Raw genomic sequence first — 13980 nt, 5'->3', positions numbered from 1 at the left:
TGCCTGGGTCTAGAATCCTGCTGCTGCTTTGGGCCAAACACTTCCAATTTCAAGAGCAGTAGGGGAGGGGTGGGTGGAAAATAAAGGAGAATGAAAACGTTTAGAGTCGAAAAGTAGCATCCATGAAAATTTAAGTTTAAACTTAAATAAATAAACTGTACACCTGAAAACAGAAAAACTATCCATGTCATATATCCGTCGCCTGAAAATTATTTGAGATGCCAGAATATGGCTGAGGGGAACATGATTGAGGAAACAAAAATCTGTCAGATCTCTCCCCACCCCCCACATGACTGCCTTATCCAAAACTACCTGCCAAACAATAACAGCAAGAAGCCGGGAGAACTCTGAACTGGACGACGAAGCCCCCGGCCTGCGGATGGGAATTTGGCCGTTGCCTCTGCAGAGGGTGTCCAAGGCTTCGCACAGAAGCAGCACATGGGTCTCTGGGCAGACTTCTCCTCTGCAGTCTAAGCCTTGAGCCTGCCTCCCAGGGGTCACAAAAGATGTTTCGAAAGGGACGGGAGAGGTACAGCTGGCTGCTATCCAGGATGGGATCGTGAATTCTTTTTCCTTTCCTTTAGGTGTGACGGGGTTGGTGGGCTTACCTGGACCACCAGGTATCCCCGGGTTTGACGGTGCCCCTGGCCAGAAGGGAGAGACAGGACCCTTTGGACCTCCTGGTAGGTTTGCTGTGGGCTCCCAACCTAATTACCCTCTACCTGCATCTTTGAGTTCCCAGCAGTAGGCTCAGGCATGCAGAAACCTGCAAAACGAAATGGAGAATGTCCCTTGAAAGACTTCCAAAGAAGTCTGTTTCTTAGAAGAAATAAGATCCTACAGAAGAGTTAAAGGTTGTCATGTCTTCTGTGGAGAGAGATGTTGATCCCAGCACAGTGTTTCCAGATGTAGTTGAAAGAAGGCCAGTAGTGGTGGTCCTGTGTGGTTTCCTGTGAGGGAAGCCAGCTGCAGCGACAGAAATTCTGTTTCAGCAGTGGACAAGGGAAGTAGGTAGTAGAGCCAGTGTTGGCCAAAAGGCGGCTGTCCAGCATGAGATAGAGTTGGCCTGCTTCCTGAGAAAGCAGGAATCCGATCGCCCCTAATGAGATGCCGAGGACTGAGGGCGTCGGCTAACGGATGGGGCCCAGTCCAGCAGGAGGTCTGTGAACAGTTTTGTGGGCGGCAGAGTTACCCAAGGATGGAAGGACCCACTGCCCGGGAGCTTCCTCACTGCTCCACTTCCAGGCTCCGGCTTTGGGTGGCTGTGGACAGGAAGCGCCCTTAAAAGGAGGTTGTTTTATTAATTCTGTAATAATCCTCGCTTAGGGGAGCCCCCCAAATGCTATATGAAAGACATGCACAGAATCACATCATTTCCTCCATTTATTCATATGTTCCTTTTCGTATATTTCATTTATTCACTGCATTCAATTTTTTGAGCATCTGCTTTGCGCCAAGCTCTGTGCTTGTAAAACGTCCCGAGTTGGTCTGTAAAAGGAAAAGCGAAGACACTGTGAGGGAGGTGGGTGGTTGTGTGTGGTTAGTCCTGCTTGAAACCTTTCAGGGGAACCTGTTTGTGACTAGGGAAACTAATTCTCTTCTGTCTTCCAGGTCCGAGAGGGTTTCCGGGCCCGCCAGGCCCTGATGGACTGCCAGGATCCATGGGGCCCCCGGGCACCCCGTCTGTTGATCACGGCTTCCTTGTGACCAGGCACAGTCAAACAATAGATGATCCACAGTGTCCTCCTGGAACCAAAATCCTTTACCACGGGTACTCTCTGCTCTACGTGCAAGGCAACGAGCGGGCCCACGGGCAGGACTTGGGTGAGACAGCTAGACATGCCTGTATTCATCTAACGTGGGTTTCTGCGTTCGGTGCTCAGTCTGTGTTCAGTTCAGGGTGCCACGAAGACCTAGTTAATGAAAGGAGGGCTTGGCCGTATGTCACTCCATCCTGACCAAATGAACTACCATATTACTGATGAGAAGCCAAGAAAATGTAAAAGCTGAATCTTTGAAAGTTTTTAAATTAATAAAACTTTTCATCTTTCCTTCAAATTATCAAGTAGGAGCAAGATTTCTGGAGTACACACTTAACAGTTTGCACCGAAATTCTTAAAATAGGGCAGCTTTACTGTTGCTCTGTTTAAAATATGTCCATGTTATCCTGCTCCAAATTTCTCTGCATATCCTAAGCTCTGCCCCCGTTAGTTTGATCAGTAGAAGGCTGCACATCTGTCATCATTTTCTTAGTCTCCTGTAGACATCCCCCACCAGACTATGTCCTAATGTCAGGGACCTCTAACTTTTATTGAGGCTGGAAATAGCAGCAGCTATATAAAGAGATCTCTGCGTTTTGGGCAAAACTATCATTAAAGACATTGTCCACTGTGTTCTTGTCCATTGTACAAGGAGCCCCAGTTAAATTCCTTCTAGAATCCAGTCCTAGAAAAAGCTTTCTCTTTACTGATAAACTGGTTTGTTTCCTTTAATCAAAATATCCTACATAATTCTTCGTAGTTTCCCTTTTGCCTTAATCCCTTTAAATTTAATGTTCATTTACCATCGTACTAGTCTATTTGGTATATTTCCTTCCTTCTTCCTGTAATTTAAAACATTTTTAGTTCCATTTTAATGTCTATGTCAGATATATGTCTTTCGTGATTAGGCAGCTCAAATCCGTCTTGCATAGAGGTGGACTGTGAATTCTAATGCGATCCCTCCCATTGTCTTCTCTCCTGTGCCTCTAGGCACGGCTGGAAGCTGCCTGCGCAAGTTCAGCACCATGCCCTTCCTCTTCTGCAACATCAACAACGTCTGCAACTTCGCCTCCCGGAACGATTACTCCTACTGGCTGTCCACCCCTGAGCCCATGCCCATGTCCATGGCGCCCATCACTGGGGACAATATTAGGCCATTTATTAGCAGGTGCGTCAAGCGTTTGTAGGAGCAAATGTGTAACTGAAGAAGAAAAATTGCTTGTAGTCTAGACAGAGGGTTTCTTTTTTTCATATTTCCCCAAAACATTCAATCCATTGCCATTCAGTTTATTAATTGTGAAATCTGAGTTTTGTAACAGAAATCAGCCACAAAAATTAATTTGATATAAAAGTCATTTATCCTCTTTAAAAATTACACTGCAAAACCATGCTGAGATAACGCCCAGCTTCGGGACAGAATTCGTGTTGCAGGTGACTCCCTGTGGTGGTGGCCTTTCCTCCTATGAGCGAAGCAATGTTGCTGGATCCCAAGCATTAAACCAGCATTCTCAACCTTTTTCCCTTAAATAATTACCTCCCTAGGGAGCCTTTTAAGACATTTGCTTTCTGAAATGTCCCCAATTAAAAAAATTTTTTTTAAAGTTTTTATTTTTAGTAGTAAAATACACATAATAGAAAATTTACCATCTTAATCATTTTTGGATGTACAGTTCAGTGGCACTTAATGGAGAGATTCAAATATGGCTGTGAGGTGGTCCCCATGAAATTGTAATACCACAGACGTACTCTATGCCTGTGCTTCCAACATGAAAAGATTATACAGATTTACTGCATACAGAAAATGTGTACATATTAAGGTTTTTCTCATATTCCCCCACCAACTTTTGCTTCCTTGGTGACACTGTACCCATTGAGAACGCATGTGTTTGACTGAGCGACTTCCCAAATTAAGTGCTTTCCACAATAATTAGTGTCTGCAGAATATTTTCAGGTCCCCGAGAGTCTGCCTGGTAGGAAATAAGTTGGAAAATTGAAGTTATTGTGACTGAAAAGTACATGGCAGTCCTATCTTTACCTCTTTCTTCTAATTAAAAGTTGATTCCTTAGCTCCACTCAGAAGTCACCGAAACGTGGCAAATGTATGAATTCATGTGACTAAGAAGCTATTCTATAATTTTACTTTTTACACACTACGATAATAAAAGCTGAAAAGAATAACAAGGCAGGACAGGTTTGCCTCAGGAAAGTGAGAGTGAGAAAAAATTTAGCTTTTCTGTATTCCCTTTAAAGAAATAAGCAGCCGGGAGCCCCTGCATGGGTGCAGCAGTGTCGTTGGCCATCAGTCACTTGATGATCGCTGCCAGTTTGGGGAAGACTGGCCGGTTATGGTGTCTGTGGCTCCGGCATGTGGGAAGGCAGGTCCCGGGAGATCATAGTCTTATTAAGAAAACCGTACCACCTAGAACCCTGGAACAGCAAGTCTGAGAGACGCCTGATAAATAGGAAAATTGTAGGTTTTTGATTGCCTTACACTCAAATATCTCCTGATGGCTTTCTTTGATTCTTATTTTGAGTTATAAGAAGACTTATTTTACGGGTCTTAAAATGGGAAAACTCATTCATTGCACTTCCAGAGTGCCCCCTTTCAAAACAGACAGTGCTTTACGTGTCACTGAGTGCCTGTCGACTGTTGTTTTGACATTTTTGTGCCTGATGGGGAAGGAAGACTAACCAGCTTTGTGTTTTTGTTTAGCTTTCCTTGGACAACAGGTAGACCATGTGTTATTCATTTTTGTTTTCTGTTTACCTTCTTGATAAAATGGGCACTTGGCCTTGATTTGGTTGAGGACGCAGCCTCTGGCATGCATTTGCCATATTCCCAGAACGGGTCCCCAGAAGCCTTGTGTCTTAGATTTGCTTTTCTCTGTGGACGCGTTACTTCAGTCAGACACCCCTGGTTCTGCACGCAGGAGATGTTTAAATGGCCCAGTAGTATACATTTCTGGGTTTTCACATCTGTCTGTTGACTGACCCATAGAAACTCAGCGTGAAGGGACCTTAGGAGTCCCATCCGTCAAGCCTGCGGCTTCTTCTCGCGTTCCCTTCTGTGATAATGCTGCCCGTTTCTCCTGGCTCTGAGCACACGGCTTTCCAGGTCACTTTAACTTAATGGCTTGTGATGACTTCTCAGGACTGACAGGTTACGTCTGAGGTCTTCCCTTTGGGGAGGTTCTAAAGCTTAATTTTAGAAAGACTTAATAACCCCAAATTGTTCATTTTAAAAAGCAGAAAAGGTAGCAACTTTTCTGCTTTTGTCCTGAGAGTAGGGCAAAGTTTTCTAAGCACTTTCTGGCTTTCTATGATGACAAGAGTCATCATAAAACTACTAATTGTTTAATTATTCTAGTGGAAAGACCACTGGTCTGAGAGCAAGGAGAACTGAGTTCTGGATCTGGCTTTGACACAGCTAAGCATGGCCTCAGTTTCTTCATAAATAACATGGGGAATTAGACTGTATGAGTTTTAAGGGACCATACTGCTCCTGAAATCTGTGACTCCGGGTCCCTCATCCCCCATCTGACGGGGTCAGCACCACCTTCTCGTCAGCCGCTTGAATCCCCCCCAGCCCAGAGAGAGCCTGGAATGAAGCGCTTTGCTCTGTGCTGCGTTTCTGTTCCTGCGTCTGGCAGACAGATGGTGGCAGATGTGTGAGGCCAATTTCAGTAACTCTTGTTTAACAGAGTCTTTTAATTCAACTGCATTTGTGTGAATAAAATAGAAAATTGCACACCACACACACACACACACACACACACACACCGTCCACGGAAACTCGAATGACTAATTTCGGCCCCTCTTCCCATTCCTCATCCATTTTCATGCAAATGTTCCAGCTTAACTAGGTGTAATTATTAGCACCATTTATAGTCATTTATCAGCATTGTTAACACTCTGTTCATTTTCTGACTTGAATGTAATTATTTTACTGCTGGGGTTTAATGTTTTGTTTCTTTTTCTTTTTTTTTTTTTTTTACAAAACATTACCCCACCATCAAAGGGTTCCCTTAGCTGAGCAGGTCTGAGTCAGAACACTGCATTGTTTTAATTTATTCTTGAGTGCATTCCCAGCGGCTGAGTGTGAGCCAGCCTGGCTTGGGAAGCGTCCTACCCTGGGGAGGGTCCTTTGGGACTTACTCCAGCTGCAGTGGCCCTGCTGACAGCGTCTGCCCAGGGCCGTCCCTGGTCTTCTGGCGCCGGGTCGGGAACGAGTCTCCTGGAGGAGGCTTCTGTGGCCATCCAGCCTCACGTGCATTATTTGTCTTAGTTACTCTGCTTCACTAAATGTATTTCTTATATTGAAGAGGATTCATAGCTGAAAACAAATTTCTACATTCCGGAAGTGGTAGCACTTGGTCACCAACTCTTTTTTCTTAAGAATTAACTGTGTTTGCTGAAATACATGCTGATTGTTGAAAAATTGGAAAACGCTGAAATGCACAAAGGAGAAAACAAAAGTCACCTGTAGCCCCAGCCCCTCCGGGAGATGGCCACTGTTACAACTGGGCCTTCCGATTTTCTTCTTCTAACAAAACAGGTGGTTAAATAACAAGCGTTGGACCTGTTTTTGAATTTAATATTTTAGTACTGAGATGGGTTTGTAAAACCGACAAGAAGGCTCTCACCCTCAGGGTCCAAGCACTGGGCCGTTATCCATGTGATCAACATGTAATTGAATCAGAAAGATCGAGTGAAGAGAGTGAGTGCCAATGATGGGGAAAGGAACGAACAAATAAAGGCTTTGTCCTGCGCCGTCCCTTCAGCTGTGCTGAGTGTCTTTGCTCTGGTACCTTCCAGGTGTGCAGTGTGTGAGGCGCCAGCCATGGTGATGGCCGTGCACAGCCAGACCATTCAGATCCCGCAGTGCCCCAGTGGCTGGTCCTCGCTCTGGATTGGCTATTCCTTTGTGATGGTAAGCATTTTGGGAAACTCAGCATTTCCTGGAAGAGCTGCCCGTTGACGCCCCCGCCGCCTCTCTCCGAATGCTGCCACCTCTCGGTTGCCTGAACTATGCTGTGCAGGCATCTCCTGCCTCACTCCGGTGATCCCGCTGATGCGGGGTCTTTGAGCCGAGGAGTCGAAAGAAAGATTTCTTAGACTCTTAAGATCTGGCAGTAGTGCTCTTTTATTTAGAGAATAGTATAGAATAGCATGGGGACAGGACCCATGGGCAGTCAGAGCTTCTGCTGCTACCGCTTCTGCTGCCCCCGCTGGCGTGGGGACAGGGCCCATGGGCAGGCAGAGCCACTGCTGCTGCCCCCGCTGGCATGGGGACAGGGCCCATGGGCAGGCAGAGCCACTGCTGCTGCCCCCGCTGGCATGGGGACAGGGCCCATGGGCAGGCAGAGCCACTGCTGCTGCCCCTGCTGGCATGGGGACAGGGCCCATGGGCAGGCAGAGCCGCTGCTGCTGCCCCTGCTGGCATGGGGACAGGACCCATGGGCAGGCAGAGCTGGTGCGTGGGGACAGGACCCACGGGCAGTCAGAGCTCCTGCTGCTGCCCCGAGTTGAGAGTTAGGGCTAAATTTAAGGCATAGGTATGTGAGTCATCTCTTTACGAGACAAAGAAAAAAAGTTAAAATGGTACCAGTGCCGGTAGGGTCCGGCCATTGGGCGGTCCCACCACTTTTAGATAAGAATCAAACCGGATTGAGTAAATGGCAGAAATCACTGCTCAAATATTATCTTCAACTAAAGACAAAGGATGATTTTGGGGTGGGGGGGTCAGTTACATGAGGTTGCCAGACAGTAAACAACTTAAGTTCTTGCCTTCCCCATTAAGAGTTTCCAGAGATAAGGCCACCTCCCCTTCCTCCTGGCACAGAAAGGGAGGCATGGAGATTTCCTTCACAAATGCAACTGTCTCTGATCAAAGAGCAAGCAAATTCCGCTCCTCGGAGTCTGCTTCTTATCTGTAGTTTTAAAAGTAACCAGCCTAAAAATCCTTGTCATAAACCGTTTTAAAATTAAGCAGCCTAAAAATCCTCATCACCGCCAAAGCATCCCCAGGAGCCTGGCCTGCTCCACTGGGGACAGCAGTGGCTCCAGCATCTGGCCAGAGCCCTCTCTTGCCTCAGGACTGGCTTCTCTGGGACAAGGTAGCTGGGACGACACGATGAGATTTCCTGGAGTCAGAGGGTCTCTCAGGGAGAAGAGGGAAAGAGCGTACACATGGAGGGTACGCATTTTCTAAAACCCACCCAGGCCTTAAAGCAGAAGCTTGAGTCAGGAGAGAGCAGCGGAGGACTGGCTGGTGGTGTGCTGCCTCCTCCAGGCCGGTGTCCGGGAGCTCGAGTGCCCTCACGTAGGGTGAGACTGCTCTCCCATCACCCTGCTGTCCCAGATGCCAGGCCCCCTGGATGTTCCCTTCCCCTGAAAAGCCAATTAAAACAGGAAACATGGTACCTATTTGAGATCCCATTGTAGCTTCTTATTTTATTTTATTGTCTCAATTTAAAGTATTGATTGAATATATAAAAGCTTTGAACTTGTAAGGGGTGTACTGGAGTAACTCCCAGTAAACAACCCTACACAGTGACTTGCTGCGTCACTGCTGTGAGCAGGGCCCAGCTTCACACCCCCAGGTGGGGCCGGGTGGCACATTTTGACCTCAAGTGATCGTTAGCCTTATTATTTCATTGACAGGGAAAGTGGCTTCATAACTATTTTCTTCTGCTGTAAGTTACTCCAAGTGTAGAAGTTTCCAGGAAAACAGCACTTAAAATGCTTATGTGTGTATTCCACTTTGATCATGAGATTTCCTGGGTTGTTTATTCTGCGTTTAGACTCTTCAGCAGGTCCAAAGAATTTGCAACAACAACAAAAATAGCGAGTTGCTTTGATAATTCTAGATACTGCACTGTGACTCTAGCAAGAAAGCCAAAGAGGTACAGAAATCAAGACGCTAACAGTGATGTAACACAATTTTGACTGCAAGGTAGATGGGGGTTCTTTGACTATAATCATGAGAAGTACCAAGTGGAATCTCAGTATGACAGAAGCAGCCCCTGACCCAAGGAGTGAGGAACCACAGGAAAGCATTTGGTCACCACCCCTGCCTCATGCTGGTGTCATGTGTAGATCTGAAACAGTGATTACCTATAATTTCCCCGAATCAAGAGCAAATCAAAGAAATGATGTCCTAGAGAGCAAGGTGCCCTCGCTTCTCAGTCTCTGGGCTCTGGGCTGGCAGTCTGGAGATCCCTGTTCCCATCTCAGCCTTGCCTTGAGACTGATCTAGGGCCCTCAAGGCCTCATCTGGACATCGACGGATTCAGCTTTGTCCTCAGAGCTCCCTGTGGCTCTGAAATTCCAGTTTCTCAGGTCTGTTGTAGTCGTGGGGATGTTTTTAATGTCTTCTCACGTGTGTGGGTCCTTCCTTGTATGTCTTGGTTTCTGAGTAGAGAAAGATCCAACTGGACTCTGTTAGATCAAAATGCAATTTAACAAAGTTGCAAAGGTTCTTTTTCTCTTTCTCTTTTTTAAGTTTTCTCTTTTTAAAGAAAAAAATGGATGATTATTCTTTACCTTATAAGAGGATATATAGCATCTAATATAGCAAATATAGGATTTTGATTATCCTAAATAATTTTCTTTGGAAGGTCTGATTTCCCATCAGTTGGTTCCAAAATTATTTGCACAATTTGGCTGTTGTCTCATATCCCAAGTTAGAAGTGGTTTCAGTGTTTCAAAAATAATACATAGGGATGACAGCATTTCTTTAAGTTCTAATGAAGCTGGACTGGTCATCTCCTGTGTGGGGTGGAGCGGCTGGCTGATGTCTGGCGCTGTGTGGAGTACTGCTGTGCCCAGTGCGCGGAGCAGGGTCCTGCTTGCAGGCCGCGGGCAGTGTGGGCACCGGTGTGTTCCGTGGGGACAGGAGGCAGACAGAACCGGCTTTCTGGAAGGGGCATCCTGGCCCCACCCTGAGAACGTGCAGCTCTCTCCTGGTCTGTGGGGAGGGGATCTCGGACTCACGCTCACCCTTGTTCCGCAGCACACCAGCGCTGGTGCCGAAGGTTCTGGTCAAGCCCTGGCGTCCCCCGGCTCCTGTCTGGAAGAGTTTAGAAGTGCGCCCTTCATCGAGTGCCACGGCCGTGGGACTTGTAATTACTATGCAAACGCTTACAGCTTTTGGCTTGCTACTATCGAGAGGAGCGAGATGTTCAAGTAAGTCGGACGCCCCTGTCTCTGAAGGCCCCGTCCCCTTTCTGACTTTTAAGTTTAATCATCCATGATCCATATACCTTCCATTGCAAAGGCTCAAAGATAGCTATAAAGCAATAATTAGGAATCCTTCTTCCACACGTCACCATGAATCTCTGATTCTGCTCCCTGTGGCAGATAACCGAGAGGATTTTCAAAGGCAGAGCTTAGGCGACAGGCTTCATTTTTCCATTGACTGAAGAACCGAGAAAGGAACAGGGTCATTCTTTATTCTTCTAGGTGAATCCACTACCGTGTAATTAAAGCAACTAAAATCTTCCAACAGGGCATTTTAAAATAGTGTATATTTAACACTCAGAGAGGAAAGTGAACAGCGTTCATTTTCATAGCGTTTATGATGCCGAATTTAGTGTACGTGTTGTCTGAGTTCCGAGTGACTTAACAAGACTTTAGTTTTTAGATCTGCGCAAATAAAAATTAATTTCAGCACAAATGCAGCTGAAATCGATAGGGAAGCCTTTCCTTTCTTTTCCATTACCAAAATTTCACCTTTAAAACAACTGTCCCAAGTGGCTGCCGGCCTTGTAGAAGTTAATTTGGAGCCGGGCCCAGTCTGTAATGGACAGGACCACATAATGAGTCCTCTGTCCTCTATTGAGTGCCAGCTGCAGCCCCTGCTGGAGCAGCCACAGGGGGCCGAGGGAGCCTGAACAATTACTCAGTGTTCATTCCTGAAATAAATGCTTCTCGCCCCTGGAGATAAGCCTTTCGTCTTTACCTTTTTGGAGAGAATTTTCTGGAACTCTGCTATGATCCTCTTTCTAGCTTAGATCATAAAAGGTGAAGCAACATGCTCGCTACCAGTAATTCTTTAAGCATCAAAAAAGTACCATGTGTCTAGTTGGTAGCTCACACGAGACGTTGTAGGCAACTGGGAGCTTGACATCATCTCTACAGATAGAATTTAGCTGCCGAAATGAGTACTTTGTACGTGTGTCAGCTCCTGGAGCTTCTCGTTGTAGGGGTAATAGGTAATCTTGGGGTTTTTTTTTTTTTTTAACAGCAGCATAGGACAATGAAATAAAATGCTTTCTTAAACAAAATTAGCGATAAGATCCCATTAATTTAAGTAATTAATTGGGGGTACTAGGATTTTCACCAAAAGCTGCTAAAATAAGCAGCCTCAATTTTATGACAAGGTGCTTTTATTATATGCCTACTTTAATTTTATAGAATTGGTTAGTGCCAGCTTTAGTTCAGACTTCACCTTTCCAACAATCAAAGTAAGAGGGAATTCCTGGGATCAAGAAGCATTTGGGGCACTGAATGTCGTCCCCTCTCTTTGGTCTCCAGTCAGACCACCTGCACATAAACCCTTCCAAACTTCTAAAAGTCTTTCGAGGTCTAGTTGATTATTCCAGATTTGTTGCTCATCATTCCATCAACGGTGACGTAACGAGCACTGAGGGGTGTGAGGTGTCGCAGAGAGGGCACCATCTCTCCTGGCCGAGGCTGTGCCGAAGTTGAGAGGACAGAGGGTTGAACGGCGGGCAGGGAGGCAGGGCGGTGCAGTGGGGAGTGGGGGAGGCTCCGGAGCCAGGCAGACGTGGGGTGCCTTTTGCTCTGTCCTCACTCGCTGTGTGCGCTTGGGCACGTCACCCACCCAGGGCCCAGGGATGGGGCATGCAGATGATGACTTGCATCGCTGCGTGTGTTCTGAAGGCCCACCACGAGCACAGCGCCCGCCCGCTCAGAGGCAGGGTGAGCTCTGGTCACTGTCTGTCCTGGGGTGGGGGCCCGTCCTCATCCCATCCCTTAGAGATCTCCAAGGAGGTGGGAGGGCTGAGGACCTGGCCTCCTGTCTGCCGAGCGGTGAGGTGACAGCCGTTGGTCTCTGTGCTGCATTTTAGGAAGCCCACGCCATCCACCTTGAAGGCTGGGGAGCTGCGCACGCACGTCAGTCGCTGCCAAGTCTGTATGAGAAGAACATAATGAAGCCCGGCGCTCAGCTAACGTCACAACATGGTGCTACTCCCACCTCCTCCCTTCTCCTTTTTTTAACAGCAACGAACCCTAGAAATATATCCTGTGTACCTCACTGTCCAATATGAAAACCGTAAAGTGCCTTATAGGAATCTGCGTAACTAACCCACCCTGCTTCGTTGGCCTCTACTTGCTGAAGGAGAAACCAAGACCGCGATAAGCTGTCAATAGTGACATACCAAATGGCACTTTTGATGAAATAAAAATATAAGTCTGTTCTCCAATCCAGTGCACTGATGTGTAGAGTGAGAACTCCATCAGAAAACCAAAGGGTGCTCGAAGGTGTGCGGGGCCTTCCATACTGTTTGAATGCCCGTTTTCATTCTTGTATTATAATAGATTCATTCTCCACCCCCAGATGAGATGTTTGTTTATATCACTGTCTAGCTGTTTCAAAATTCAGGTCCCTTGGTCTGTACAAATGATAATCATGTAAAAACGGTGTCTCGAACCTCCAAATGGAATTATGGGCTCAGCAGCCATATCTTCCAACCCCCAAATATAAATTTAGACCTTTCTGCTCTGTGTGGTACTATGCAGCTGCTTTTGCAGAAATCACGAATATCCTGTGGAGTAAAGATGGTCCAAAAGTAGGCAGAAATTAAATATATATATATTTTAGTAATTTATATAGATGTCAGCAATTAGGCAGGTCAAGTTTTAGTTTCATTTCCACTGTTAAAATAAAGCTTACATAGTTTCTTCCTTTGAAAGACTGTGTTGTCCTTTAACATAGATTTTTAAACACTAGGGTATTGAATGTGCAGCATCGGTTTTCATTGTTCACCTCCAAACCAAAAGTCGTGTATTGCCAAAACCAAACCCGGGTTCCTGACTGGTGTCTATTATAGTGAAACATGTACTTGGAGCTTATTGTTTTTATTCTGTATTAAATATCTTCAGGGTTTTAAACACTAATCACAAACTGAACGACTTGACTTCAAAAGCGACAACCTTAAAAGGCCTTCATCTTATTAGTCTTCCGCATTCTGCAGGCTGGTGTGGAAAACAGCTCTGTTGAATCAGAGTATCAGTATTTTTACACGTGAGCACATTCAGGCGGCCTCCTTGGTTTTTCACGAGCTGTGTTCAGACTTCAGCAGGGCAGCGGACGGATTGCAGGAGAGCAGAATTGGACCACTATGCCTGAAATGACATTTCACTAAAGGTCTCCAAACGTTTTTAAGACTACTAAGGCCTTTTATGTAATTTCTTTAAATGTGTATTTCTTTAAAATTCAAATTTGTAATAAAACTATTTGTATAAAAATTAAGCTTTTATTAATTTGTTGCTAGTGTTGCCACAGAAACATTAAAAGAAAAGTTACTGCACAAGCCACTAATAAATTTGTAAGCTTTGCATACCTTAGATCATATTCATTTTGCACTTCTTCCAAACAAGAGTCCTGGACTGTGTGTACTTCACAGAAATGACGACAAAGAAAAAAGATTGGTCTTCTCCTTCCACTCTCCCTCCCTCTCTTCCTCCCCCATCCCTTCCTTCTGTCCATCCAGGCAGCCGTCATCCATCCGCCCATCTCTTCATTTGTTGTGTATATACCAAGAGAGAGTTTGCCACTTTTCGAGCACTGGTTAGATACAAGATAAACAGAGATAAATAACACACCTATCCAGCCATTAAAAGTGGATCCATTGGGGGTTAGAACTGAGATGATAGTTACGCGATGGAGGGGTGTGGAGCAGAGACTGGATTCCATGTCTTACATAAAGTAGAAAAGAAAGAAGATGGCAGATTTCTTTTTCCCTGGTCATCTAAGCTTCAGTTTAAACTTGATCAAAATATGATCCATGGAGAATGACTATGACACTGCGTACTCAAGAGAAAGCTCTAAATATTGTCTTGTTCTTGGTGGCTGTGCCTGGTGCAGCTGCAGTGAGGACAGAATAGGATAACCTGCAAACATGACCCCCGATCAGGAGACGTCCGGCAAGGTCTGGTTTCAGTTGCCTCCTTCCCATCTTTCATGAAACTG

General features: G+C 45.8%; 1 protein-coding gene across 1 annotated transcript in view; it reads left to right on the top strand.

The window, feature by feature from the left end:
• Window positions 1–13355, top strand: part of COL4A1 (collagen type IV alpha 1 chain) — a 147103-nt gene extending 133748 nt beyond the window's left edge. The window contains exons 47-52 of the mRNA XM_070578492.1: window positions 585–683; window positions 1612–1824; window positions 2751–2928; window positions 6576–6690; window positions 9775–9947; window positions 11855–13355. Of these exons, the coding sequence (XP_070434593.1) occupies window positions 585–683; window positions 1612–1824; window positions 2751–2928; window positions 6576–6690; window positions 9775–9947; window positions 11855–11936 (860 nt within the window). The 3' untranslated portion in view covers window positions 11937–13355. The remainder of the gene's footprint in view (window positions 1–584; window positions 684–1611; window positions 1825–2750; window positions 2929–6575; window positions 6691–9774; window positions 9948–11854) is intronic.
• Window positions 13356–13980: the final 625 nt, after the last annotated feature.

The sequence above is a fragment of the Equus przewalskii genome, chromosome 16 (genome assembly GCF_037783145.1).
Source record: "Equus przewalskii isolate Varuska chromosome 16, EquPr2, whole genome shotgun sequence".
Taxonomy (NCBI): Eukaryota; Metazoa; Chordata; class Mammalia; order Perissodactyla; family Equidae; genus Equus; species Equus przewalskii.
The sequence above is the reverse complement of the archived record's forward strand: the minus strand, read 5'-3'. Positions and strand labels throughout refer to the sequence as shown.